A 27,493-nucleotide genomic window follows, 5' to 3' on the forward strand; every position below is an offset into this window, starting at 1 on the left:
TGTTGGAAGTGGTCATCTAAGATACCCACAGTAGTGATCCACAGCAAAAGGTGATAAAAGCTCAGCAACAAACAGTCTGGGGAAACACATGAGGACACCTCAGGGATTCTCAGAACTACAGCTGGAGGAAACTGGATTTCCTGCACTCCAACGCAGCACGAGGGCCCCAGACTCTATTACTGGGTGTTTAGAGGAATGGTGACCTCCTAAAATGTGATAACTTGGGGATGTTTGGGATATAAAGACATAAACATTCCCCCCTCCACCCCATGATCTCCCAAGGACATTTGGATGGACTGTCCTGAGTTATTTTGGACTATGAGACAGAAAAAATAATCCGTAAGTTCTGGTTCACCTCTTTGATCTCAAGAGCTCTAGAGAGACCTACGTTATACGACCAAACCCTAACTAGTAATTGCTTCTGTTGGATTTGACGTCAGTTGATGACTGGACTTTGGACCCGAGAGAGAGTTTAAAAGAAAGATAGCTGGAGGCAAATCATTTTCTTCCTGGATTACCTAGCGAGAACATCCAAAATGAAAGCCTTTCCTCACCTCGCTCTTCTTGCCCTCCTTTGTCCAGCCTTAGGTAAGGAACACTTAAAATTTTTTCATTCCTTTAATCATGTTTGTTGTCTCTGAGATAGAATCAGCAGGCTTAAGCTAATTCCCACGGCCCCATTAGGTGGACTGTGTTGTGGATGAAGTTTCCTAGGGGCTCAAAGGCACAAGGCATTTCAGTCTGTGATGAAGGCAGATAGAACAGTAGTGAAAAGAAATTTCTGGAACTGGATTTGGGGTTCAGAGAGCCAGAGATTTGCCCTTGAAAGTCCTGAGGCCAGACAAGAGCAATTTAGTAGTTCCAAGGGCTCAGTGCCCTAGAATCTCCTTCTCTTTAACTCCCAAATGTCATTTGGGTCCTATTGCAGAGCATGGACCTGGTTTAATCCCTGAATGTGGCATCAAGAGTTTTCTGCCCCTTATAAATGGGAATCAGTGTTTACCTCTGGGCAAATCCCTTAATCCTCTGAGTATTGGTGGCACTTCTGTCAAATGTTGATGCTTATATCTGTTCCACAGGCACTGTTGGGCACAAGGCAAGCCCTTGATAAGTGAGAATAGCAGCAGGAGCAGGGTAGCAGCAGTCAAAATGGCCAGCTGGTCAACTATTCTCTTGTTCCTGGGAGAACACTCACCTACGACTGGTTAAACCAGGCCCTGTTCAAGGTGAAGAGCCAGATTCTACCATCCAGGGGTGTCCAGACCCAAGGGGGAAATCTGGTAGCATCTTCAGCAGTTTTCTATATCCGAAGGTTTAGGAATAGCTTCCTCACTAAAACTTTTCTTTTAATTATTTCTTTTAAACTGGCCATCATTCTCAGAGCTTTTGGAGACAATTAAGGGTTCCAGAAAAGTGATTATGGGATCACTAAGAGTTTACTACTTCATGTGTCCAGGGATTCCTAAGAGTTGTAAAAAGGTGACTTGGATGATTACCATAGCCCTTAGGGCAAAGATCATGTCTATTCATCTTAAAAAGTTCCTGTGTCTAGAATTAAGAATTGGGTACACATCACTAGAAAACATCTTGAAAGATGTTTGATACATTAAATACCTTAATGGGGGTATTTTTCATTATTGTTTAAGCATACCCCCTTCTCTACCATCCCTCAACTAATATGTCCTATAATGGGAAATTGGGGTGATTGCCATGAACTGTAAAGACAAAAAGGAAGCCACTTACAGGTGGTAAACAGCGTCCCCTGGTGGCATTTTCAATTGTCCTCACTGAGGAATATTAAACTCAGATTGACCATTCTGCAACTACAGACATAAATAATATTACATCTCATAATAATATATGTTGATATTAATATATAATATATTTCACAGTATAGTAATAAATTATAATTAATAACAATTAATACTATAAATGATATTAACTTCATATTTTTCTAACCAGCTGAGCTAACAGGCCAACTGCCATCATCATACTTTTCAGTAACTTTTTTTTTTGCCATGATGCACAGCTTGTAGGATCTCAGTTCCATGATGAGGAATGGAACCCAGGCCACAGCAGTGAAAGCCCAGAATCCTAACCACTAGGCCACCCACCAGAGAACTCCCCAGTAATTTTTCCAGTTTTGTCTGTTCAATTTTTAATTTCATTTATGTCAGGTTTTTTTAGAAGTAGTCATGTATTTTTATTTTTAATATAGTCCACTGCATTTATTTTTCAGGAAAAACTGGATTAGGTACTAATTAGTATTAAATAATAGCAACTGCCATTATATGTTCAGTGTTTTGTTTTCTGAAACTTGATATCTTTATTCTTCTAGTCATGAGACAAGGCAATGCAACCTCAAGTGCCTCTTCAATCACAGATTTTACAAATACTACCATCACAAGTACACCCACTTCTAACGCATCTACTATAGCTCCTACCACCACAAGTACAACTACCACAAATACTACAAGCCCTACTGTCGCAGGTGCATCTACTGCCGCAAATACTACAAGCCCTACTGTCGCAGGTGCATCTACTGCCGCAAATACTACAAGCCCTACTGTCGCAGGTGCATCTACTGCCGCAAATACGACAAGCCCTACTGTCGCAGGTGCATCTACTGCCGCAAATACGACAAGCCCTACTGTCGCAGGTGCATCTACTGCCGCAAATACGACAAGCCCTACTGTCGCAGGTGCATCTACTGCCGCAAATACGACAAGCCCTACTGTCGCAGGTGCATCTACTGCCGCAAATACGACAAGCCCTACTGTCGCAGGTGCATCTACTGCCGCAAATACGACAAGCCCTACTGTCGCAGGTGCATCTACTGCCGCAAATACGACAAGCCCTACTGTCGCAGGTGCATCTACTGCCGCAAATACGACAAGCCCTACTGTCGCAGGTGCATCTACTGCCGCAAATACGACAAGCCCTACTGTCGCAGGTGCATCTACTGCCGCAAATACGACAAGCCCTACTGTCGCAGGTGCATCTACTGCCGCAAATACTACAAGCCCTACTGTCGCAGGTGCATCTACTGCCGCAAATACTACAAGCCCTACTGTCGCAGGTGCATCTACTGCCGCAAATACTACAAGCCCTACTGTCGCAGGTGCATCTACTGCCGCAAATACTACAAGCCCTACTGTCGCAGGTGCATCTACTGCCGCAAATACTACAAGCCCTACTGTCGCAGGTGCATCTACTGCCGCAAATACTACAAGCCCTACTGTCGCAGGTGCATCTACTGCCGCAAATACTACAAGCCCTACTGTCACAAATACAACTACTTCTACCACAAATACTACAAGCCCTACTGTCACAAATACAACTACTTCTACCACAAATACTACAACCTCTACTGTCATACATACATCTACTGCTACCACAGAGAGTACAACTCCTAACATTGCTACGAGTACACCTACTTCTCCCACAAGTAGTACAATTCCTGCTACCATCTCGAATACATCTACTTCTACCATACATACTACAGGTAAGAGCAAGTCCCTCAAAGCTCCTCAGTAAGGAGTCACAGCATTGTGAAGGATGGTAGGTATGTGTGTTCTACCAGAGAAGGGAAGTGTGTATAAAGAAACCCAAGGTGTCCTTGGATATAAAACCCTGGAATTAAAAAGTCTGGATCACACAGGCTATTAGTGATGGCAGAGATGCTAAGATTACCTGCAGTTCCATTCTATTCTTTCCTCAAGCTATTTGCCAGATGTGGAATATTTTTATAAACTTGGACTTTGTGAAAGCTACTTTTGTAGCTTCCCTTTTCTTAGGAGATTTTTGGATATAGGTTCTGCTTCTCTGAGGTCAGGTGCTAATAAGCACTGATGAGATCTCTAGTCCCACTACTAGATCCTTGGTCTACTGAAGAAAGGAGTCAGTTCTACCCTGATTCTTCATCAAATGTTATTGAAAACATGTGACATTACCAGGGCCATGGTCCAAAAGACAGATGTTTAGGGATACTGTCTAAGAGATGAAGGTTGACCTCCGGCCTAAGTTATTGAAACAGGAAACACTTGCTTCATTTCCCAAAGTTTGGTATAGAATAGAGGTCAGTAAACTTTATCAGTGAAGGCAAACTAATAAATATTTCACGTTTTGTGGGCCATAATAAGATCTCTGTTACAACTACCCCACTCAGCCATATTAACATCAAAGCAGCCAATATACAATATACACATGAATGTGCTGATTGTGTACTGATAAAACTTAATTTACAAAAACAGAGGAGGACTGGCAAGAATTGGCTTATGAGTCATAGTTTGCCAACCCTTGGTCTAAAAGAGTCCTCAAACCTATGTTTAAAGGATCTAGATAAACCCTATTATTCTCAGTTAGGGAGACTGAGGCTCAGTGAGGGCAGCCACTTGCCCAGGGTCAAAGAGCAAGTTGATATCTTCTTATACATTCTTCTTTTGGCTTCCTCAGTATTTTTTGGTAGATCTAAGAAATGAATGATTAAGGAAATGGAGTCAGAGGCTGCACTGAAACCTGCTTCCCAATCTTCTTTCATGTTTGGAGGGGCCACTGTGAAAGCTAGGTAAGGAGGGACACAGCTACACAATCAGTTCCCCTGTAGTCAGGAAAGGGAGATTTTCTATGCCATTTCTGCTCCCCTAGACCCTCTCTCAGAGTAAGGCAGCCTTCTTGTGTTCTGGCCCTACACTAACTGTGGGGCATGGGCCAAACCAATTCTCTTTTGGCTTCAACATAGTCACCTGTAATAAGAGATGATTGAACTAAATAGCCACAAAATCCTTTTCCCACTGTAACATCCTGTGACTTTATTCCTGGAACACAGAAATACTACCGAGTCTGTCCTTTATTGCCAAGGAGAAAGCCACACCAGGAGTTATCTGACCGGTGTATCCAAAATGGCTCTGCACTTGATTTCTTCCCTAGGATTTTCCAAATCATCCTTGCAATGTGGTTAAGGCTTTGTTAAAAAGCCATTTACTTTACTTAGAATATTGGTTAACACCCTGTTAGAGAGCTGACCCTTATTGTTGTTTGTGAGATACTGCACTATGCCTCCCGTGTCCAGGTAGCCTCTTTTTTTTCTTTTACCCTTAAAAATATTATTTTTAGATAGAATTTATTTCTTAGAGATGTTTTAGATTCACAGCAAAATTGAGAGAAATGTAGAGAGATTTCCCATATTTCCCTGCCCCCATACCTGCACAGCCTCCCTTATTATCAACTTTTCTCATCAGAGGGTACATTTGTGACAACTGGTGAATCTACACTGACACAGCATAATCACCCAAAGTCCAGTTTACATGAGGGTTTACTGTTGGTGTTGTATATTCTATAGGTTTGGACAAATGTAGAATGATATGTAGCCATCATAAAGACTATTTTCACCTTCCTAACAATCTGCTGTACTCTGCCTATTCACCCCTCCCTCCCTGCTAACCCTTGGCAACTGCTGATCTTTTGTTGCCATAGTTTTGCCTTTTTCGGAATGTCATGTTGGAATCACACAGTATGTAGCCTTTTCAGATAGTCTGCTTTCATTTAGCAATATGCATGTAAGATTCCTCCATGTTGATTTTCAAGGCCTGAACATGAATAATATTCCATTGTCTGGCTGTACCAGTTTGTTTATTCACTTACCTACTGAAGGGCATCTTGATTGCTTCCAAGTTTTTGCAATTATGAATAAAACTGCTCTAAGTATTCATTTGCAGGGTTTTGAGTGGAAAAAGGTTGGTAAATACTAAGTGAATACTTAGCATTTATATTGGGTAAATACTAAGGCTTGCACTTGCTGGGTCATATGATTAAGTTTAGTTTTGTAAGAAACTGACAACCTGTCTTCTGAAACGGCTATACTTTATATTCCCACCAATATGAGAATTCCTCACTAGCACTATTATATTTTTTAATAAAGGTGAATTAGGCCCATAGTTTTGGAAAAAAGAGCTTAAATGGGGCAAAAGTATATGCAGTAAAAACTAAATCTCCCTCCTCTCCAGTCTCACAGATAGAGAAAACAAACTTTGGTAAAAACCAAAGAGGAGAGGGACAAATTAGGAATATAGGATTAGCAGATACAAACTACTATGTATAAAAGAGATAAGCAACAAGGATATATTATATAGTACAGGGAAGTATAACCATTGTCTTATAATAACTTCTAATGTAATATAATCTACAAAAATACTGAATCACTATACTGTACACTTGAAACTAATATTGTAAATCAACTATACTTCAATAAAAAAGAGACCATGTTATATACATTGTACCTTATATGTAGTTTTTTTTTTTTAAGCAACTATTTCCACCTATGGAACCATAAGAATTTTAAGACAACTCTGAAGGTTGTCAGTCAATCTATTCTGAAATCAAAGCTCAGAATTATTTCATTTGACAGAGGGAAATGGCTAGTCAAAATCCCCATTTGGCTAACTGGTGATTTCTCTTCTCAGATCCCATCAGTTTTCCAAAGATAGGAAAGATGTTGCACACTGTCTGGTCTAGGAATCCTGGCCAGTGGTGTAGAAACCATAGTAATATTCTTCTCACCATTTACTCAGTCATCCACTCAGAAAGCCAGAAAGTAGAATGGCCCTTCATCATTTCCTCTTAGAATTTTCACTGAGTTAATCCACTTTGTTCCCTTCCCTTTCCTCATAGGTCTGTATACCATGTATGCTAACCAGAGTATAATATCTAGTTTTGGGGGGCGGGGAGTTTTTTGCCTGGTCTTCCCTATAAGTCAGTCATTAATCTCTTCCTAAAAAAATATGATGCTTTCTCTAAAATGGTTTTGGAGCATCTCACCTAGTATTAGAGGAGCAGACATCAAAGTTCTGGAGGATCTGTGAGATCCAAAGTATTTCCTTACTCCTTGGAATTAGAACACTGGAATCTCTTTCTGGGCAGACTGTTACTCACCAACCTCTGACCTTTACTGTTGACAAGTGCTTGGCTCTAGAATTTTAGCAACAATCTTCCTAGAGACATAAGAAAATATGTGTTTGTTTCTAGCTGTTCTAAGGGTATACCATGGCGTAACACGGCCAAGTAATAGTGCCCAGGAGGGAGGCATGAAGATTTAAAAGTATATTTCCAGGTGTTATTTATTGTCACTTGTGGATTTTTAATCTCTTTCTACTGTTATCTCAGGTTCCAGCACACCTTGCAAAGAGGATTCCTGTCAGGATGGTTCTTTTTGTGTTAATCTGCATAATGATTATTTTTGCTTGTGTTCAGAGGGATATTACTATAATGCTTCCACATGCAATAAAGGTGAGTTACAAAGGATGAACAATGGAGATATGCATCTCAGGCCTAAACGGAATAGAAAACTTAAAATAATGACAAAAAGAGCTTCTGGAATATTAAACGGAGAGGAAAATTTGGAGGCAACAAAGGCCAGCCAAGCAGAAAAAAAAGTTTCTGTCTTTATCTTAGTGGAACCTAGTGGGAGAGGAAATGGACCAACTCAGATATGTGAACTAGTTCTAGAGGTATGGGAGGGAATGGATCCCTTCACTTAATTTGGCTGAAGGATCAGTGCCATGGGGTCAAAATGAAAATGATAGGTGTAGAAAGGTAGGTGTGTAAAATGATAGGTGTAGGTGTGTACAACTACAAAGACTGCATAAATACACAGCAGTGCTGTTACATGGGGACACTGATGCAAAATGAGGTGATTTCCTAAAACGACAGAGTCAGGAACCTTGTCTCTGACTTTGGCTCAGTTTTTTTGTTATAGGATTTGCTTGTACCATAACACCAAATCTTATTTTTGGAGACTTAAGAACTCCTCAGCTCTGCAAATGGACTTTAAGAGCAAACTGACACTACACTTTTTTTGTTAGATCAGCTGGGTGCTATAAAAGTCCAAGGCTGTTTCCTGAGCTATATGTTTTTGTCTGTTTTATGAAAAAGAAATAGCGCTTCTTGCCAACTGCACTGGAAATGAATGCATTGTGTTGGCACAGGGATTAGAGATATCCCCAAGGCCAAATGTTGTTTCAAAGGCTGTTCCTATTGTTAGCATGAGTAATCTCATTTCAGGGATCCACTCTAAGTAAATGACCCCAAATATAGAAAAGTTTTGTGCATTGAGATGTTTGTGCAAATTTTTTTTTCCTTTTGAATAATTAAAAGCATTGAAAACAAAGAGTGACTGCATCAATGAAGGAAAGATGTGTTTCATAGAATATTATATAGCATTTAAGATGATAATTATGAAGACTGAGTAATGATTTGGAAAAATGTTTACTATTAAGAGTAAGTAAAGAAGATTCATGATATAAACCTGCAATTATAATGATATAAATTAGACACATACACACATACACAAAAGAGCTGGGAGAAATATACCAAAATGAGAATAATTGTTGATAGGTTAGGTTGGGTTTGGGGTAATGTTTTTCATATTTCCAGAATTACTGTAGTATCGTCATATGTTTAGAATTAAAACATAATCTATGCTTTAAGCAAAATGGACCTTCTTTACATTGAATATCACAGAAAGATTCTGCTTGAATTTCAGGAAAGATATTCCCTGGTACAATTAAGGTCAAAATATCATACACAGCTGCATTGGAAAATAAAACTTCTGTGCTGTATCAGGAATTATACATTCTAGTTACTACATTTGTAAGTATTTTCCAAACATCCTTCCTCTATAAGTATTCTTTATTCTAACACTGACTTGTATGGACTGGCATTTGGGTGGTACAGGCTGGTACAGCTATCCCAGTGTTTCAAACAGTGAAATGCACCCTTATTGGTCTGTAAACAGTAGCTGTTCCAAATTCCCAGCGCCACTGCTTCCTGGTTGCCTGGGTTCTTCCTCTAGGACCTGGGGGCCTCCCTGTGATCCTGCAACCAGAGGAAATAGCTGGCACGGCTGAGGGCCTTCAGAAGCCACTTCTAGCCATGCCGTACTCTTTCTTACAGAGGCTGATTAATGCTGTTTTAAAAGAAATGATTTCCATAGAATTGAAGAGAAAAAAATTGAAAAATTGTATTGTTTTCTTTTTATAGTCAAATTTGCATACATTTCTAGACTAGTCTGGCTTCTTTAATGTCCAGAAGAGGAACTGCGTCTGAATTAATAAACATTACTTCTTTATCCTGTTGTCAAAAAGGTCAAAATGAACAACAGCTTCCTTTCATGTTGATTACTGTGAGTGTGTTGACATGAGGGGATGGAGATCTCTATTCTGGAACCACATATGCCAGGAAGGCCTGAAAGGTCTCAGAGAGGGTGTCCAGCCAGTATTTCTCAAAATTTAGTTTTGAAGGGAAAAATATTAGGTTGGAAATATATCTCAGAACTCTAGGTAGAGAAAGACTTTTAAAAACTAATGTCTTAATGGGGGCCCAGGAAGCATGGTGGCCATGAAAATGGACCACAAAGTACAGAATAACAGCATGTAGTGACAGATTAAAAATTAGGTAAAGAGGAGAAAAACACCTCTTTTAAGTCAAAAATCAAAAGCTGTCAAAGATCCTTGGAGTACGGCATGAGAATGAATGTGAGGTTTGTCAGAGTTTTGTGTTTTATTAGTTGTGTGTGCTTTTGGCATGACACTTTAACTCTTAATCTTGTCTTCTCAGTTTTCAAATGAAACTTGATTAGATTAGAGGCTCTAAAGTAGAAGGTACCATGCTTTATGGTTTTTGTGTTTTTAAAGAAACCAATAAAGCATTTTATACAAATTTTTTAAAAAAATAACATTTTGCTCTATGTGTGTTTCCATTTGAAATTACATCATTGTAAAAGAGTTTTGTTATTAGAATTGGTAAAACGTGAAAAAATATTATCCAGATGATCTTACAGATAGTACAGGGAGAGCAAGCGCTCGTGACCAAACAACCGGCGCCTGGCACTGCAGCGATCAAAGCTGTGTCTGCTGTATGTATTCTGGGCTTGCCGGAGCCCCTTTGCCTTACCTCTTGTGCATGAGGGGCCTACTGGCCGTGACTGAGCTTCTTACCCTGGATCTACATTCCAATCTCCTGCTCAGATGATGTTTGGCACATTGAGGATAGGCAACACCAATGTTTCCATTTCCGGGGAATCCTTCAGTTGTCTCATGTGGCTTTACTGAGCACTGGCTACTGTGGCCACTGCATTTCCCAACATGATTTGGGTATATGAGTGTCCAGAAGACCTTTCCTGCTATAGATCTAGGCCCCTAGTCTTCAGAGACTAGTTTAGTGACTTGTTCAGTCAGTCAGATGTTGATGGTCCCAGAGGTGCCAGGGAGGGGATCAAGTACTTTATAATATCCGAGAAACTTTTAATCTGAAAGGGATATGCCAGAACTCCTTTGCAACTCCTGGAGATAGGGAAAGAAAGACAGTTTACTTTCTTTAATGTCCTCTTAGCAGACCCTGTAGCCGGGGCAGTGCCAGCTCAGGCCCTGAGAAGCCTCTCAGGGTCTATTTTGTCCCCAGCTAGATCCAAGTGGACAGGCTGCATGGGGATTTGAAGTTTCCCTGTTGTGCTGTACCTGGCATTTTACATATATTTCTAATTCTCAAAGTAGCCACATGGGGAAGCTGGTACTATGATACTGTTTAGCAGATGGGGTAGGTAGTCAAGGATCAGGAAGGCTAAGTAAACTGACTGAAGGTCACCCAGCTGGTGAGTGAGGAGGAGGAATTTGAACCCAGACCTGCCTGACCCTCAGGGCTGCTTCTCCTCCCCTGCTGGCTCTGTTGTGCAGTGGGGCCTGGCAGACCTGTTTTCATAATTCCTGCCCCCATGCCCAGCCTTTTGGCCCTTCAGATCAGTAAGTGTATATCCTCAAATCCATGAAGGATGACCTGGAAGAAGGAAAAAAGAAAAGGAAAACCTTTTTCCTATGCAGATGCTAATTTTGCAATCATTTTTTGGAGATTAAGAAATTTAAATGGCCAATGGTCAACAGTGGAGCTGGATAGAACCTTGGAGGTCATCCAATGAACTTGATCCTAAGTAGACTCCAGTGCTCTGATGGTTTACAGAAATACCAGCTCTTCCTGATATTTAAAAGAATTAAAAGGAATACAGACATATTCTGGACACAAAGCTGCTCAGCCTTAACTAGAGTATCAAATTTATTTGAATTTGACTAGAATAAGAGAAATGTTTTACTATCTCTTAAAATTACACTGGTTTCCATGATCTTTTAAAGTGTGGCAAAAAATAATAAAATTCTTGAATTATAAAAAGTTGCACCAACCCAGTTCAACATTCATGTAATAAATATCAAGACTGGGGTCCAAAGAGAGAAAGACATGTCAAAGGTTATGATTTCACATTTAATTCTTCAATCATCAGTCAGCTTGTGTTTGTTGATTGTTTCATGGAGATGGCCCTATGCTGAGTGCTATGGGATGGAAGTTGGGGATGGGCAGGTGTGGATGGTATCATAAGAAAGAGAAAATGAACCCATTCTTGGCATCAAATAACTTACTTTCTAGCTGGGACCTCCACCCTACCTCCACCTCACCCCTGCCAGAGGTCCCAGCTTCATCTCTGGCCACTTGTTTACAAGTATCTAGAGTTATCTGCTCTTAGAACACAACTCAGGCCTAATAAGATCTACCAGTGCTGGAGCCCCTTCCAGTTCACAGAGCTATGTATCATGTATTCTATCTCATTTTCTACACATTAGAGCCCTATTTAGTGGGAATTACTGCTGTCTCAAATTTCCCAGTGAGAAAGTGAGGTTTAAAGAAGTCGAATTTTGCAAATGCTGACAAATGGAGAAACTTAATGCTTCAGCTGTCTTCTGAGCCACACTGCTCCCAAGCATTGGTGTGAGCTATTCCTTCCTCTGTCTACTTCCTGGACCCATGCCACCTACTGAAATGCTTTATGGCCTGTTTCCTTTATGAAGCCCTGTTTTGTGCTCTGAGACTGGAAAAACATTTCTTTGAACTTCCATGGTAGATTGTATTGTCTCTGGCACTTACCTCTGTCAGCTTCATGGTGTAATCTGAGGTCACATGGTGTAACTTGATCATAGGCTGGGTCTGCCTATCTTGGTAATCTATGTCTCTGGCATAATGCCTTGGGAAGGTAAGCATTTTAGTTTTCCTTGGGTAAATTGATGAGTCTATGAAGTATGCATATAGGTAAGTCTAACAAAGATGCAAAACTTCACATGATTTGAAAAGAGAAAACAAGTCAGTCACCCTATATTTAAGAGTATTGATTTGACTGAGTGCTTTGGGTTTCCATCTTTTTCCTGGGTAGCTCTGACTTATACCAGAATCATCCTATTTTAGAGCAGAAATTGCTGAAAGGTGTTAGAGCACATGTAAAGAATAAATTTGCTGTGTTACATAAATGAGTTTAAAAATGGGTTTATATTAAAAATCTAGGTGTACTATTACTTTTCCCCCTTGCTGTAGCTGTTATTAAATCTGTTCTTCTTTTCCACAGTTTAAAGATACATTTAAAATTTCTGATTACGGACAGACTGTAATTGTTAAAGTAAGGTAAGTTTGCTGTGGACCCACAGAGTACTTTGGAAGCAGGCTGTGTTCCCTAACTTTTAGTCTCCTCTTGCATTCCCCATATGGCACTGAAGTCCTAGGATGGCCAGTCACAAGTCAAGAAGAGGTGGTCAGTCTTAGTACCACAAAGGGCCCTGACTCAGATGCACATTGACCCTGGCCTGGGTGGGCAGAGTGTAGCCTGGGGATAGCAAGATGGTCCCTGTGACTGGCTACTTAGCAACTTGCTCACATGGTCCAGGACATCACCTGAATCTGTTCGGTTTGATCCCTTGGCTACAAACCACACCTGGCCATTCCCTGGAATGTGCATCCCAGGGAGCCCAGAGGAGAATGAATGGTTCATGGCCATCTCTTCCGTCACAGGGGGAAATGAGGCAAACAGGATGACCCCAGTCACATGACTGGTCACTGAAGGGCCTGTTGTGAGCTCTTTCTATAGTAAGAACAGGCATGGAGTGAGTGTATCAGCATGTAGTGACCAGGGCTGTGTGCTATTTGGAAACCCAAAGAGGTAGAGGATTCTCAAGAAGTTAGTGATTCCATCTTGGTCTTCTCTGAAGCATATTGATACACAAGTGCTGCAGGCTGAGGAAAGAACTCTCTAAGGTAAACAGAATCGTGCAGAAAAAGCAGCTCTAATGTATTTATATTTCTGTGGTTTTATTATCACATCTATATTCATAAACTGTCAAATCCTTTGTGGAAAAAGATGAATTAAGAGAAGACCCCTAAAAGTAGTGAATTTTGATCTGGGCAATGAGCAAGGGGCACGTGTGACTGGTAGCCAGGAGGCAGTCTAACGGGAGGCACAGTACAGGCAGCAGGCAGAGAGGCTGGGCCCCAACACAGTGGCTAGAGGCTGGAGACACAGCAGACAACTACTGAAGGCTATACATCATTGAAGGGTGTTAGGCTTGGTTTAGGGGACAACAGGGAGTTCATGCATCAGAATGACTGGATAAAAGCAGGAACATCGAGGTATGACAGCAGTAGGTAGTAGGTAAACCTCACCTTGAATCCCGGCCTTGTCACCTTATTGCTGTGTGACTGGGTTGGTATTTTAACCTCTCTGAACTTTTATTACCTAATCTGTATATCTGGTTTACTCTGATCAACTTTCCTAGAACCCTGCGGGGAGCAAATGAGATACTAGTAGTTGGAAAGCTTCCCTGTGCAAAGTACCTGGCATGTAGTCAGTTTCAACATGTATTAGTTCCCATCTGTTTGCCTTCCAAAATAGAGGACCCTGCAAGTATGATGGTAGAGCTGGTCCCATGAAGTCATTTGGTGGGGAGTGGTTCTCTGAAACTGTGGCACTCCTTCCATTTTTAGGGAGTTACTGAAGGGAGCCAGGGGAGTTTGGTGACAACACCTTACCTGTGAACTCAGTGTCCTGAGAGGAGCAACTCCCCCAGCTTGAGGGCAGTGGTGGGCAGATGGACCTGTCTCACTTCAGAAGGCATTTCTTAGGCTCCAGACCAGTGCTCTCTCCTCAGAATCCCCAAGCTCTTTATTTACTGCCTGAATGTTGGAATTGGAAGGGTCCCCAGAATTCCTCCTACACTCCAATCTCTCTTTGGACAGAGGATACTCGGGCTGAGGGAAGTTAGGACTGGTCTTGGGCCACAGAAGATGGCAGCTCCCCTGGGTCTAGATCTCTGGGTTCTTAAACTTGGAGGCTAGTGCTCTGGTTCTGTATGCTGCTGCTGCTCCTGCTAAGTCGCTTCAGTCATGTCCGACTCTGTGCGACCCCGTAGACAGCAGCCCACCAGGCTCCCCCGTCCCTGGGCTTCTCCTGGCAAGAACACTGGAGTGGGTTGCCATTTCCTTCTCTAATGCATGAAAGTGAGAAGTGAAAGTGAAGTCATTCAGTCGAATCTGACTCTTAGCGACCCCATGGACTGCAGCCTACCAGGCTCCTCCATCCATGGGATTTTCCAGGCAAGAGTACTGGAGTGGGTTGCCATTGCCTTCTCCCCTGGTTCTGTACATGACAACTTTTTGTCACTTGAGTACACGGCCACTCCATCCTTTCCTTGAACTGTTCCATGAGTAATGTCTTGCCTCCTGAACTGTATGCTAGTAGGTTCTTCAGATGATGAATGAATTATGGATGGCATTTCTTTCCTAGCCCCACTGCAAAATTATACCATAGATCTCTGGTCATCTTTCAACTGATAACAAAGAGTTTGTACCAGGTACCCCTTTCTTACTGCCTGGTACCTTCCTCTGTTACCTCTGAGTCCTACCATGAACAAGTCATGAAACTTTAAGATTGTAAAGCCCACTTTGCTTTTTGGACTCCTTTTTTTGAGGTGATCATTCCTAAAAACAGAATTTGGATCATGTTTTAGATTTTCTGGATTGTTCCACAGAACCCATATAACTGCAAACATTATCTAAGTAGGGTTGACTGTGTTTTCAAACTTCTGTATTTATTCAAAAGTCAGAATGGAGTATAGGAAAACATAGGACTGCAAAAATATCCTGAGTCTTAAAAACACATGGCCACAAGTAAGAGTGGGAAGAAGTCTTTTAAAGTCCTTTTTTTTTCTCTCTCTCTCTCTCAGTGGTTGTATCACTTGATTTTCTTTTTTTTTTTTTTTTTTGATAAATGAAAGAATTAGAACTTGGCACAGCCGATCTCAGGACCTGAAACTGTAGTGCTAGTTAGAGAGAGGGAAAGACCCTTATGATGTCTTGCAGCAAGGTGATGTGATTTGGTATTACATTCTGATGCTTCCCGGGCTTCCCAGGTGGCGTTGGTGGTAAAGAACCTGCCTGCCAATGCAGGAGACCTAAAGAGATGCTATTTCCATCTCTTGGTTGGAAAGATTCCCCTGGAGAAGGGAATGGCAACCCACTCCAAAATTCTTGCCTGGAGAATCCCATGGACAGAGGAGCCTGGTGGGCTATGGTACATAGGGTCACAAAGAGTTGGACACAACTGAAGCAACTTAGCATGCATGCACATCTGATGCTTCCCACGGCCCCTCCTTTCTTGGGATCAGTTCTCCTCTGGGTCAGGTGTGCCCAAGCCTAGTCACACACACACACACTTTGAAGCTGCCTGCTGGTTTTCTGGGCCCTTTCTGGGAATGATCCAGACTCAATATGGTTGATTACTGCTCTCTCTGTGTGCAGAAAGGAACACATACCCCTTTGTCTCTCTCAAGGCACAAATCAGATTTTACAGCTCATCAGGAGACCTACTCTTGATTTTCTACAGAAAATGACAGCTTACTATTTCACATGTCACTGATTCTACTTCTGGTTCAATGCAGGCACCTAGAAATGATTGTCCACAATTTTTCTAAGTGTCTTCCAATAGGACCTTACTGTAGTTCTAGATTTCCTCTGAATGCATATTGAATAGAGATCTCTAAGTCTATAAATGGCCATCTTATCAACCCCAGGCCTCCCTCTTTGAGCCTCAACTGTGGATATAAAACAATGGGTTGGGACTAACTCTGGGAGATTTGAGAGTCTGGGAGGTCTGAAGACCAATTTGATGATGATTTAGTTCAGTTCATCAAGTGATAGATTCATTCCATTTTTAGCACATCTGCTTCAGCAAGATCTGAAATGCGTGCTGGTAACCAGGGTGTTGACGTAGCAGTAGTAAATATTTTTACAGAAACTACAAAGGAAAATGAGACAACCATATCAGATGCCATTAGAAAAGCGATTACTACACAAACAAGTAACTTTTCAGGATATGACCGTAAGTATTAAATAATTTTATTCAACATTTACCTGAAGACCTATCTACATTTTCTATTATAAATAGAAGTAAATTTTTATAAGTAAATTTTTTGCTTTACTTGTGAAGGGGGCCAGAAGAACTGGATAATTGAATCCACAGACATCTCTGAGTTTTCTCTGAACCTGTCCTTTCTTCCTCCCTCCCTTTCCCCAGTCACTTGACTTCTGCTCATTTATAACCATCCCCTAAGTCATCAAACTGACTAGTTTCTTCCTCTTCTTCGAAGGTAGCCTTGGATAAATAGCCTCTGGACTGGGGAAGATGAAGAAAGGAGGAAAACAAGAGAGCTCTATACCAAGTTACAGCTTTCCAAATGCTTATAGAAAGTTTACCTACACAATTTCCCCTTTAGGCAGATGCACATGCCCACAGGAGAGCTGTAACAGTTCACTTTTGCTGTTTTATAAACTCACCAACCAGGCCTGGCCTTTCTATGAGCCCCTGTGACATGGAAAACACACACACTCTTTATTTGCTCATTTTTAATTTTTAACGCTTTGCTCTTTGTAATTGGATTTTTGCTGTTGTTGTTTTGGGTTTTGCTTGTCACAAGCCTGAACTCATTTGGGACTCTGGACTGTCATGCTTTTAATATTCCACCTTTGGTTTCAGGACTTTCTTTTTATATTTTGTTTATGTCTCTCCTCTGAGAACTTCCTGTGCAAACCATGCCAGTTTCTTAAATCACCTGGGCTTCTCCCACTTTTTTTTTTTTTTAATAGTTCATTGGGGGTCATTTGCAGCTGCACAGTTAGGATTACATTTTCTTTTTTTTTTTTCATTTATTTTTATTAGTTGGAGGCTAATTACCTCACAACATTTCAGTGGGTTTTGTCATACATTGACATGAATCAGCCATGGAGTTACGTGTATTCCCCATCCCGATCCCCCCTCCCACCTCCCTCTCCACCCGATTCCTCTGGGTCTTCCCAGTGTACCAGGCCCGAGCACTTGTCTCATGCATAGGATTACATTTTCAAAGCTTCTTACTTTCCTGAACTGTTTTCATTTTCCAGAGTCTCATACCATGGAACTATACCTTAGCATTTCTGAACATTTCAATATTTACTCTCTCAAAGACATACTCCTGTTTCTGGCTATCACTTGGTCCTTGTCTTCCAAGGAACCAGTCACTTCTACCTGCCAATAAATTTCTCCTTGGGGGTCAGAATTTGGTCCAGAGTAGCAATTCATGTAGTCAGAATAGCTATACCTGCCTGGAAGATGAAATTGTCAGCAGGGCAAGACGAAATCTTACTGTACACCTTGCTTTTGGCTAGATGAGATTTCTAGCAAGTGTGAGGAAGTTGAGAGTCCTGATCAGCTTGGGGATTGACCACTCATAATGGTCATCAAATGAAAATATCCAGTGTGTTCTTCAAGATAAAGTTAGGGTTCTCTTTGCAGTTCTCTCATTTGGCTCTACTTGAACTGCCTTAGCTCTGAGCCTGGCAGACTTGAAACCATCGGCCTCAGCTCTAAGAACTGCTCTTTTTGACAACTCCTCTTGGCATCTCTCCACTCTGAGACCAGGCATGTGCTCTCAGATACATTAACAGATTATCAAATGATGCCAGCTAAAGACGGCCACAGGAGCACGAACCGCCCAGCATGTGGAAGGGAGAGCTAAAAACTTTTAGAGAAAAACACCTTTTGCTGCTCTCTCATTTCAGCTGCAAAGACAGAGTCTGTCTTCTGTGTCAACAGTTGTAAAATCTCTTTCTCTGAGTTTTTATTTAGAGGCATTTTCAAACAGCAGGCGATAAAGGAAGTTTAGTTACAGGCTTGGGATGTTTGGAAGAGAGTAACTGCATATCTTCTACCTGCTCCTATTCTCTCCCCCTAATCTATTCTCAGATTCATCTTTTTGTCCCTAATGCCTTCCAATCTGTTTCTAGACTAACATTCTTAAAAGATGGTTTTCTTAAGGCCATGTTTCTGCTCAGAATCTACAACAGATTCTCAGACTTGTAGAATAAAAGTCAGTGGCCTTAACCTAGCCTTCTAACTCTGCCATACCAATGAATGAACAAAGGAACGATTATTTGTTGAGTCTCCTATAGTAGACACTTGCATTAGCCCCATTTCACAGGTGGAAGGGACCTTGAACCCACCAAAAATCAAATGATTGAACAAAAAGCCTCCAGACAATCAACTGCAGAGCCACGAATTCTATTTTCTTCTACCTCACCTCACTGCTTCTCTCCTGCCCAAGTACAGTCCCATCACTCCCAGACAACAATCGTTTCCTTCTTTTCATCTCTTGTTTACTTCACTTAGACTTTGCCTCGGACTATTAAAATCTTTCCTCTCTTTCAAGACGTAGCCCAATTTCCATCTTCTCCATGTTATCTTTAGCTATCTGAGCCCCTGAATTCCCATTGTACTTAAAGTCTGTGCTACAAGTTGCTGGTTGCAACTTTCTATGGGTACAAACATGTAACTCTCTGAAGACGGGGTACAAAACTTATGCAGCTACTGTGTCCTTTGTGGAACCCAGCAAAGAGCTAGATGCAAAAGAGAATTTGAACATAATTCTACTGCATGGGATTGAATTAATTTTAATTGAATAATATAAGGAAATATTTACAGAAGAGACCCACTGGGGAGCTGAATTTCAGAATCTTGGATTTTCATTGGTTGAATCCCAAAATGTGTTAAAAGGCAGTGATGACCACAATGGAACAGGGTGTTTTCACAAGTTACCTTATCCATATTGTCTTGCTAAGTATGCTTTTAATTATTTGTGCCTCTCAGAGCAAGATCGGTGTGATTACTATGGTTGTAAAAAACCAAATGACCAAAATGACTGTGACAGTGGTTTACTATGTGAGTGCCAAGAGGGGCTGGTGAGACCAAACCCACAGATGCCTATGTGTGTTGGTAAGTGTTCCATCTGCTTCAAATGGTTCACCTCCTTCCCCTTTCCTTCTGCATTCTCACAAAGTACACACTTTCCTGCTCAAGCTTCCATGTGCATTTCAGAGTCTGAGGTATGTGAATTTTGGCTTTTGTCCTATGGGCCTGGAGGGGGCCTTGGGTAAGAGCTGGTGAGGAGGTCCATGTACCACTTCACAGCCACTGAGCGCCTAGTTTCACCCAGAAAAAGCAATGTAAAAAATTACATTCTGTGATGTGTCACATTGGGGTTGAAGAGGCTGTTTCTGAAAATTACCCAGAAATCACTCTCTTTTGAAGCTTTGGGTCCAACGTGTTCTGAAACCTGCAATGAACAGAGAAAGAAGCAATGCCTAGTGATGAACAGCACGAGTGCTAACTGCATATGCCTGCCAGGCTACAAGGAAGATAGTGAAGGGATTTGTCAAAAGTAAGAGAAATCACCCCTTTTTCATCTTTTCATCGCTAAGGCTAGGTGAAAAGGACAGAGCTTGTAATGTATGTATGAGTTTAGGTTTGGGAAGTTGGTTCACTGGCACAAGGTACAGAGCAGCACCACCAACATCATCAATTTTTGAACATTTACCTGTGTGCTGGGAACTACAATAGGTATTGCTTCTCAAATAACAACTTCAGGAATGTATTCATTCCCCCATTTTCAAGTGATAAAACCAAAGCTCAGAGAATATGAATGGCAAGTCCCTGCTCACACGGCAGCAAATAAGTAGCAGAGTGAGCCATGTGGTCTCATAGCTTGAGGGGTCCCACTAAGTGCTAGGCCTCTGGGAACAAGCTTCACCCAAACCGATGAATCCTCCCAGTGCTCTGAAGATGGAGCACTCAGATGGTAGCAAATGGAACCACACAGGATTGTATGCCATATCAGTCTTCCCGAGAGCCATGAAAGGTACTTACCTGGAAGATCAGGGTGCAGAAGGAAGAAAAGAGAAAGAGGAGACAGAACGGGGAGGAGACAATGAAAGAAGGATGCATGGAAGACATGGAGGTCGGGTAGGAACTCTGACCTGCTTTCATAAGGTTCTTTACCACAGTTTCCTATTCCTTCTTATATTTTAGGTGTGCGTTTGGCTACAGTGGAATCAATTGTAAAGACTGTGAGTAGAAAAGTCTTGCTTTGTTATTAAGCTTCTGAGAAACAGACATTGACCACATTCAAAATTCTGTCCAGTCCCCCAAAGTCTCTGACTTTTTTCATAAAGAGAGAGAAAAATCTGCCTGGAGTTTGTCTTCTGGGTCAGGCCAGTCCATGCCCACCCTTAGGTCATAAGACTCTCGGTTATGGGAAACAATAGAACTCAGCCCAAGAGACAGGCTGGAACCCCTGGACTTGTCCCAGGCCAAAGAAGTTTGTCCCAACATTGTATTCATTTCCTGCATTAGATTAAATATTCATTGTCTGCTACTAGAAAAGGTAAAGACCAGTATAATCCAAAAATGTTTATGTTCATAGTGGAGCAAAACTAGAAACCAGACATTTAAATACTCAAATAATCTTTTTGTTTTACTAGTGTTTTTTAACAATTTTTTTCCTTTTTCCAAGTTTGGAATATGTTGTTGTAAATTCAGTTGCTTTGTTCCCTCCCATCCCCTACCCTCACCAGACTGGTACAATACTAACTGTATTATATTTAAAATTTTATATAATGAATTAAATGATCAATGACCCAAGGTGAAGGAAATATTTCTGTTCGTTTCCCAGCCAGCCACAAAAGTTAGTGATTAGAAATGCTTTTCTTTTCTACTGTATTTTTTGTGAGCCTGGGTTTGATAAGTCATTTCTTCCTTCTGAGCTTTCAGTGTCTCCACCTATAACATGAGAAATTTGGATCAGATGACCTTTGAGGCTTTTTTCAAGACTTAATGATCAATGGCCCCATGCATTCTGGTTAGTTAGAGGTGACATAAAGGGCAGTCATGGAGCAGGAAGAATCAAAGGTATCTAGAGCAGCACTGACCAGTAAAAATACAACATGAGCTTCAGACTTAATTTCAGATTTTAAAAATTCTATGTAAATTTTTAAAAGTAAAGAGAAATAGGTGAAATTGATTTTTAATAAAATTTTATTTCACTCACTATATGGAAAATAGTATCATTTCAGCAGGCAATCAATATAAGAATTATTAGAGATATTTTGCAGTTTTTTCATACTATGTGTTTGAAATCTGCTGTGTACATTACACTGACATGCTACACCAGGATGACATTTTAAGTGCTCAGGAGCACTAGACAGAGCAGATCTAGAGGAGACTGAGTGGTAATGAACCTCCAGACTCTTCCCTCACCAATTACATCCAGCCTTTACCTGGCTCCTCTATTAGTGACAAATTTAACTCCAACGTAGTTCCCCTAAGTTTATCAGCAAAATCAGTTATGGCAGCAGGCAAGGCAGCAGAGGTAAGGACCTCAGGTGAGTGGACCTCAAGTGAGATCCCACTCCCTATGAAGCCCAGGAAGGTCCTGCCACCATGGCCTCCTTTGTCTTTATGGTCTTCTTTTGTCTGGCAAGTTTGTCTCTTCTGACTGAGTTCTAAAGACACTGTTGGGGGTGACGATGGACAGAGGGTTAAAGGAAGTGAGCCACCCACTCAATCCTGGCCCTGGAAGGGGGGTCATAGACCAGAGCCCCATTGTTTTCTTGGCACCTGTGCAGTAGATGGGGGGCTCTGCTTGGGGGAAGCTGTTCCTACTCTTCTCTTTTCCCTTTCAGCATTTCAGCTGATCCTCACAATCGTGGGCACCATTGCTGGCATCGTCATTCTTGGCATGGTGATTACACTCATCGTCTCAATGAGGTATGGGACAAAGTGTCCTTTTCTTGGGTCACAGCCACCAGCACTACACTCTGGTTTCCAAACACACCCAGCCTTTCCCAGGCAAGAGCAGGAAAATAAGGCGAGACCTCTCTAATACCATTGACCTTTTATCGTCAGAACTTTCTTCTGATTCTATAAGCTACACACGATTCACTAAAGAAAATAGAACATGTGTAAGAGAGCAAAATAAAAAAATCACCCACAAAACTCACCACCCTGAAACAACCAACATTTTGGAATATATCCTTCTAGGTTTTTGGCTACTGTTTAAAATGAATTTTGTATCTTTTGTGCTTTTAAATTTTTTGTTGAGGTTTGTTTTTGCTTAATACTATAATGTGACATCAGTGTTAGTTGCTCAGTAGTGTTTGACTCCTTGTGACCCCATGGACTGTAGCCCGCCAGGCTCCTCTATCCATGGGATTCTCCAAGAAAGAATAATGGAGTGGGTAGCTATTCCCTTCTCCAGGGGATCTTCCCAAGCCTGGGAATGAACCCAGGTCTCCTGCATTGTAGGCAGATTCTTCACCATCTGAGCCACCAGGGAAGCCTATAAAGTGACATAGCAACCATTTTCTGATGTCATTAAAAATGCTTTGGGTAGTTTGGGATTTTTTTAGCATGAGCCACTCATTCTCCTTGGTTGCCCTACAATAAACCTTTATTTAGGGCTTCCCTGTGGCTCAGATGGTAAAGCGTCTGCCTGCAATGCAGGAGACCCAGGTTCGGTCCCTGGGTCGGGAAGATCCCCTGGAGAAGGAAATTGCAGCCCACTCCAGTACTATTGCCTGAAAAACTCCATGGACTGTTGCCTACATGGACAGTCACCTGAGGAGTCCATGGAGTCGCAAAGAGTCGGACATGACTGAGGGACTTCATGACACGACGACGATGAAACCTTTATTTGCTCAGAAAAAAAAAAAAAAAAACTATTTTGTTGGCAATATTTAACTCCATTGATATTGTCAAATATAATTTTCATCAAGTCACCCCTGCCCAGAATCTCACTGCAAATAGCCTAACACCCCTGGTGGCTCAGATGATAAAGAATATGCCTACAGTGCAGGAGACCTGGGTTTGATCCCTGGGGCAGGAAGATCCCCTGGAGAAGGGCGTGGCAACCCACTCCAGTATTCTTGTCTGGAGAATCCTATGGACAGAGGAGCCTGGCAGGCTACAGTCCATGGGGTCACAGAGTTGAACATGATGGAGTGACTAACACAAGGACAAAGATACCTCAGCTGAGCCTCCTGGGTTTTAAGGAGAAACATTATCTCTGCATGGTGTTTTTTCAGTTTGGTACCTTAAGTACCCTTTTAAAAAACTTAAGTAGGGTCCATTCATTCATTCTACACTTAGATAAAGTTCCCTCCATTAACAGGGATGGAATGCTATCTTCTATTCCATTCTAGTTATGCCAAGTGAGGAGTCACTCTGATTTAAAAAAAAAAAAAAATGAAAAGCTACTTTTTAAAAGTAGCATTTGGCTCATAGCTTATATTTTGGCAAATAGGTTTTCTTGCACTGTAATATGAGAGGACAAATAGTTTTCATTCCTAAAATATTTTGTTTCTTCTTTTTTTTTTTTCTCTTTCAGTTCATTTTGTTATTAACTCTTCCCCAGAGACTTGATTGCAAGGATGCCAAGCTGGGAACTGGGAACATGGCCTTCCCTTTCCCAGGGGGAGGGGGGCCAGGACATTCAGCTTCAGAGTAAGGCTGCCTCCTCCATGGTGGACTGGCTCACTGCCATGGTCTCCAGGGCCCTCAGGAGCTGCAATAGAGCTTGTATCCCGGAAAACAGCCTTGGTTCTCAGTTCCCTCTTCCTGCTACAGAGCCTGGTTTTGCTCTTAGCTCAGCCTTGGATTCATTACTCCCGAAGCCCTCCAAGAATTAGAATGTCTTGTCCATTCCTGAGGGAAGGGAGACTCTTCTCAGCCACCTTAGACAGGAGTGTTGTCACAGGGAAGAACTCTGTGGTGGGCTAGGCTGGCTATCAGGGTCAGCAGATGAGTGGGTCTTCTTGTACAACACCCCAGTGTCTGAGAGTCACCCTGGGACTGCCCTGTGGCCTTTACGGATGCCTCTGGCCCTACCACCCACTCTAACAGAGCAGCGCTGTGGGTGACTGTGGGCCAGAAGGAAAGAAGGGTCATGATCAGAGTTAACTGGTGCGGAGGCAAGTGCCTCCCTCACCTCAAATCTTTTCACTTGGCATTGAATGCTTACATTTGAGGTCCTTGAGGGCTCGCAGCAGATCCTGGGAAACTTCTATTTCTCCTTAAGACCTTTATGCCTTGAACTCATCTTATTCATTGAGGTGCTACTATAGAATTGACTTTGCTTGAATGAAAAACTGTATCACAAATCATCCTTTTTCTTTAACTTTTATTATCATTTCCATAAGTAATTCAAAGGCACACTGAAGAATACTAACATTACTAGCAAAATGTAATATAATAGGCAGAATTATTAATAGATGGTAATGTTGGATCAGGGTAATGTTCTGGTTTTGATGGTTACATGGAGCTTATGAGGAGAGTCAGGGAATCTACACTGCATGAAGTACTGAAGTATTACCAATAATGGACATCAGGTCTGTAGCTTATTCTTAAATGGTTCAGGAATGTTAACAGTTGGGGACTCTGGGTGACAGATGTATGGGAGCTTTGTGTAATTTTTTTTTGTAATTTACATGTAAATTTGAAATTATTTAAAAAATTTAAATATTGAAAAAAGAATATTAACATTTGCTTCAAGGAACTTGCCACCACTGTCAGATCCTAATTTCTGTTACCAATTATAGGTTAAAGAACAAAGACAAGAATGGGGAAGAAGAGACCTTGATTGAGAAGGACTCGCAAAATCTGAGACTCAAGGAGACTGGCTTTAGCAATCTAGGAGCAGAGGGGAGCATCTTCCCTAAGATCAGGGTGAACCTGCCCAGAGACAACCAGCCAGAGAACCCCTACACAATGCCGGGTATTCCCCGACGAGACTATTAGGTGAGTATTGTGTGCTTTCTATTTGCCTTTGTTGAGTGAAATGCCCCAGGGCAGACTTGGGACCTGGCTACTATATCAGCAGCAACCCTGGCTGCCCCATAGACCTTTTTTATTTTTAATCAGGAAGCTATTATAATTAGCCACCAATTGGTCCCTAACACTGACCATCTATGTGACTTTAGACATACCACTTAATTTCTCTCACCATCTATTTCCTCAGCTGTAAAAAGGGAAGCTTAATTCAGATGCCCTTAAGGTCTCTTTAAATTATATATTTCTTGGGCTATAACTCCAGTGGTTGTGATGATAATTCCTAGACTGCTGAAGGCCCTAGGACCCAACCTAGGTCTGGCCTGGGAAGGACTGTTGGATGTAAGCATGGTTCTATTTACATGGGTCCTTTCCAGACAGCCCACATAAAGGCAAATCTCTCCTCTCCTCCCCACCCAGACCACAAGGCAACTTGGTCAATTCCTAAAGTAACAAGTGAGGCCGGTAATATTTTCTTTCCCTTGGGAGGACTCTCAAGGTAAATAGCTTGTCCTCGTGAGATCTGTATTAGAGAACTGTAGCCGGCATTGCTCAGTGTGACCAAATGAAATACTGAAAGGAGAAAGCTTGTCAGAGGAAACTCCTGCAAGGAGGGTGACAAGTCAGAAGGAAAAGGAGAAGGGGCTGGAGAAGAGGAAGGGGAAACAGAAGAGGCAAGGAGAAAAATGACTTGTTTAAAAGAGGAAGAGTGGGGAGAAAGAGGAAGAAGGAGGGGTGAGGCCTCCCAGGAGAGAAGAAAAATAAAGAGGCTGAGGAGGAGGACCTAGGAGGTTGGGCAAAGGGCCGGGGAAGGGGTCACAACATCCCCACTTCCCAGGTTTGAGCTCAGCTTCTGCAGGTGGCCCAAGTGAGCAGGTCATCCTTTGAGAGTCTTAATGCACTTTGAATATTCTGGGAAAATCTGAGTTGTTTTTATTTTAAAATCTCATGGTTGATTTTCCTTTAGTCATGGACTCTAAGTGTTTCATGTATGCATGAAGGGGTGATTTGCACAAAGTGCACCATGTGGGGTTGGACACAGGGTCCAGTCAGCAGTAGTCGAGAATGGACGTCCCACAGACGCCTGTTGGTCCTACCTGAGGTGAACCTTCCGTTGAACTCACTTCAAGCCTCCCTTTCTCCACACTGGTGGAATGCTTACTTCAAGTATTGCCTCTGAAGAAAGGCCTTTAGTGCTTGAGTACGCATGGGATTTAGAATCCGACAGACCTGGTTCACAGTCTGACCCTTCCTGTTCTGAGCTGTGTGATCTCTGACAGGTTATTTGACTTCTCTGGGTTAGTTTACTCATCTGTGAAATGGACTAAATGAAGCCTACTTCAGAGGATAAAGATCAAATAAGCCAAAGTGCATAAAGAGCTATTTGAATAATATTATTCAATAATATTTAAAACAATGTTAATCACTTATGAAACTAAATTTTCATATACATTTCTGTTGGAATACTTCCTTTCTAAGAGTTTCCCTCCCCTCTCTCATTTTGTCTAGAATTTTGTAAGAATTTGGATCCATCCACAGCCCCTCAACCTAACATATGAGCTTTTATTTTGAATGTTCAAAAGACTGATGGAGAAGGGAGCAGCCTTGAAGATCTGGCTTTTGGTACTTCTCTTCCATCCAACATCTAGCCTCTCCGAATGGAAGTTGTGACTATTTACAATGAATACAGCTTGTTTGCTAAGTACCTATGAAATTAAATGCATAGAGATACTGTGAGCATTTGCAAGATAGTTGATTTGCTCCAGTCAGGACAGTGGTTAGTTTTTCTTCCTGGTGGGGCAACAATAACCATTTCCTATCTAGAAGGAAGCTCCCCAGGATTATTCACTCCTGGAAGAGTCTACAAGAATGTTGCTTGGAGTTGATACACTGCAGATAAGTGGCCTAATTTTGGAAGACTCTTACACACCAGCTATGGAGGTCCCAGGCAATGGGAGGAGATACCATCCTTCAAGGTGCTCAAGTTCATTCTCTGGCAAGTTAAAACAGAGATGCTACTTCTGTTCCTCAAATATAGGGATTTCATTCCCCTGCCGGGAGTTTGTGACCTGGCCTCACACCCAGGGGACAGAAAAAGAGACATGTCTCTTAGTTTTTGAGGAGCAGTTACTGGCAATCCAGGACCTTCTTAATGTCAACTAGAAGGCCTGGACTGAAAATGCCCCTCGAGCCTTGTGATACAGATTCCAGAGGTACTTCACGAAAGCATCAGCCTTCCCTCAGAGGCTCAGCAGCAGCCACCAACATACACACAGCCAAGAATGGGGACAGTCACCTCGAGCACAGTCTTTCTTTAATGTTAACAGTATCCTTGCTTCTGTCTAATGTTCTGTCTCCTTGCAAGTTATTTTTTATTATTATTATTTGTTCTTGACTGTTAACTATAAAAGATAACAAATAAAGTGTCTTTAATAGCTGGTGTCCTTC

General features: G+C 41.7%; 1 protein-coding gene across 1 annotated transcript; it reads left to right on the forward strand.

Moving 5' to 3' along the window:
* The first annotated feature begins 480 nt into the window (after positions 1 to 480).
* On the forward strand, positions 481 to 27,480 carry MUC13 (mucin 13, cell surface associated). Its single transcript, XM_061166978.1, has 12 exons — positions 481 to 588; positions 2,339 to 3,505; positions 7,162 to 7,284; positions 8,540 to 8,646; positions 12,434 to 12,489; positions 16,071 to 16,234; positions 19,034 to 19,159; positions 19,475 to 19,604; positions 20,252 to 20,289; positions 21,904 to 21,988; positions 24,817 to 25,015; positions 26,555 to 27,480. The coding sequence occupies exons 1-11, from the start codon at positions 537 to 539 to the stop codon at positions 25,013 to 25,015; spliced, it is 2,247 nt and encodes a 748-aa protein (XP_061022961.1). The 5' UTR covers positions 481 to 536; the 3' UTR covers positions 26,555 to 27,480.
* Positions 27,481 to 27,493: the final 13 nt, after the last annotated feature.

The sequence above is a fragment of the Dama dama genome, chromosome 19 (genome assembly GCF_033118175.1).
Source record: "Dama dama isolate Ldn47 chromosome 19, ASM3311817v1, whole genome shotgun sequence".
NCBI classification, from domain to species: Eukaryota; Metazoa; Chordata; class Mammalia; order Artiodactyla; family Cervidae; genus Dama; species Dama dama.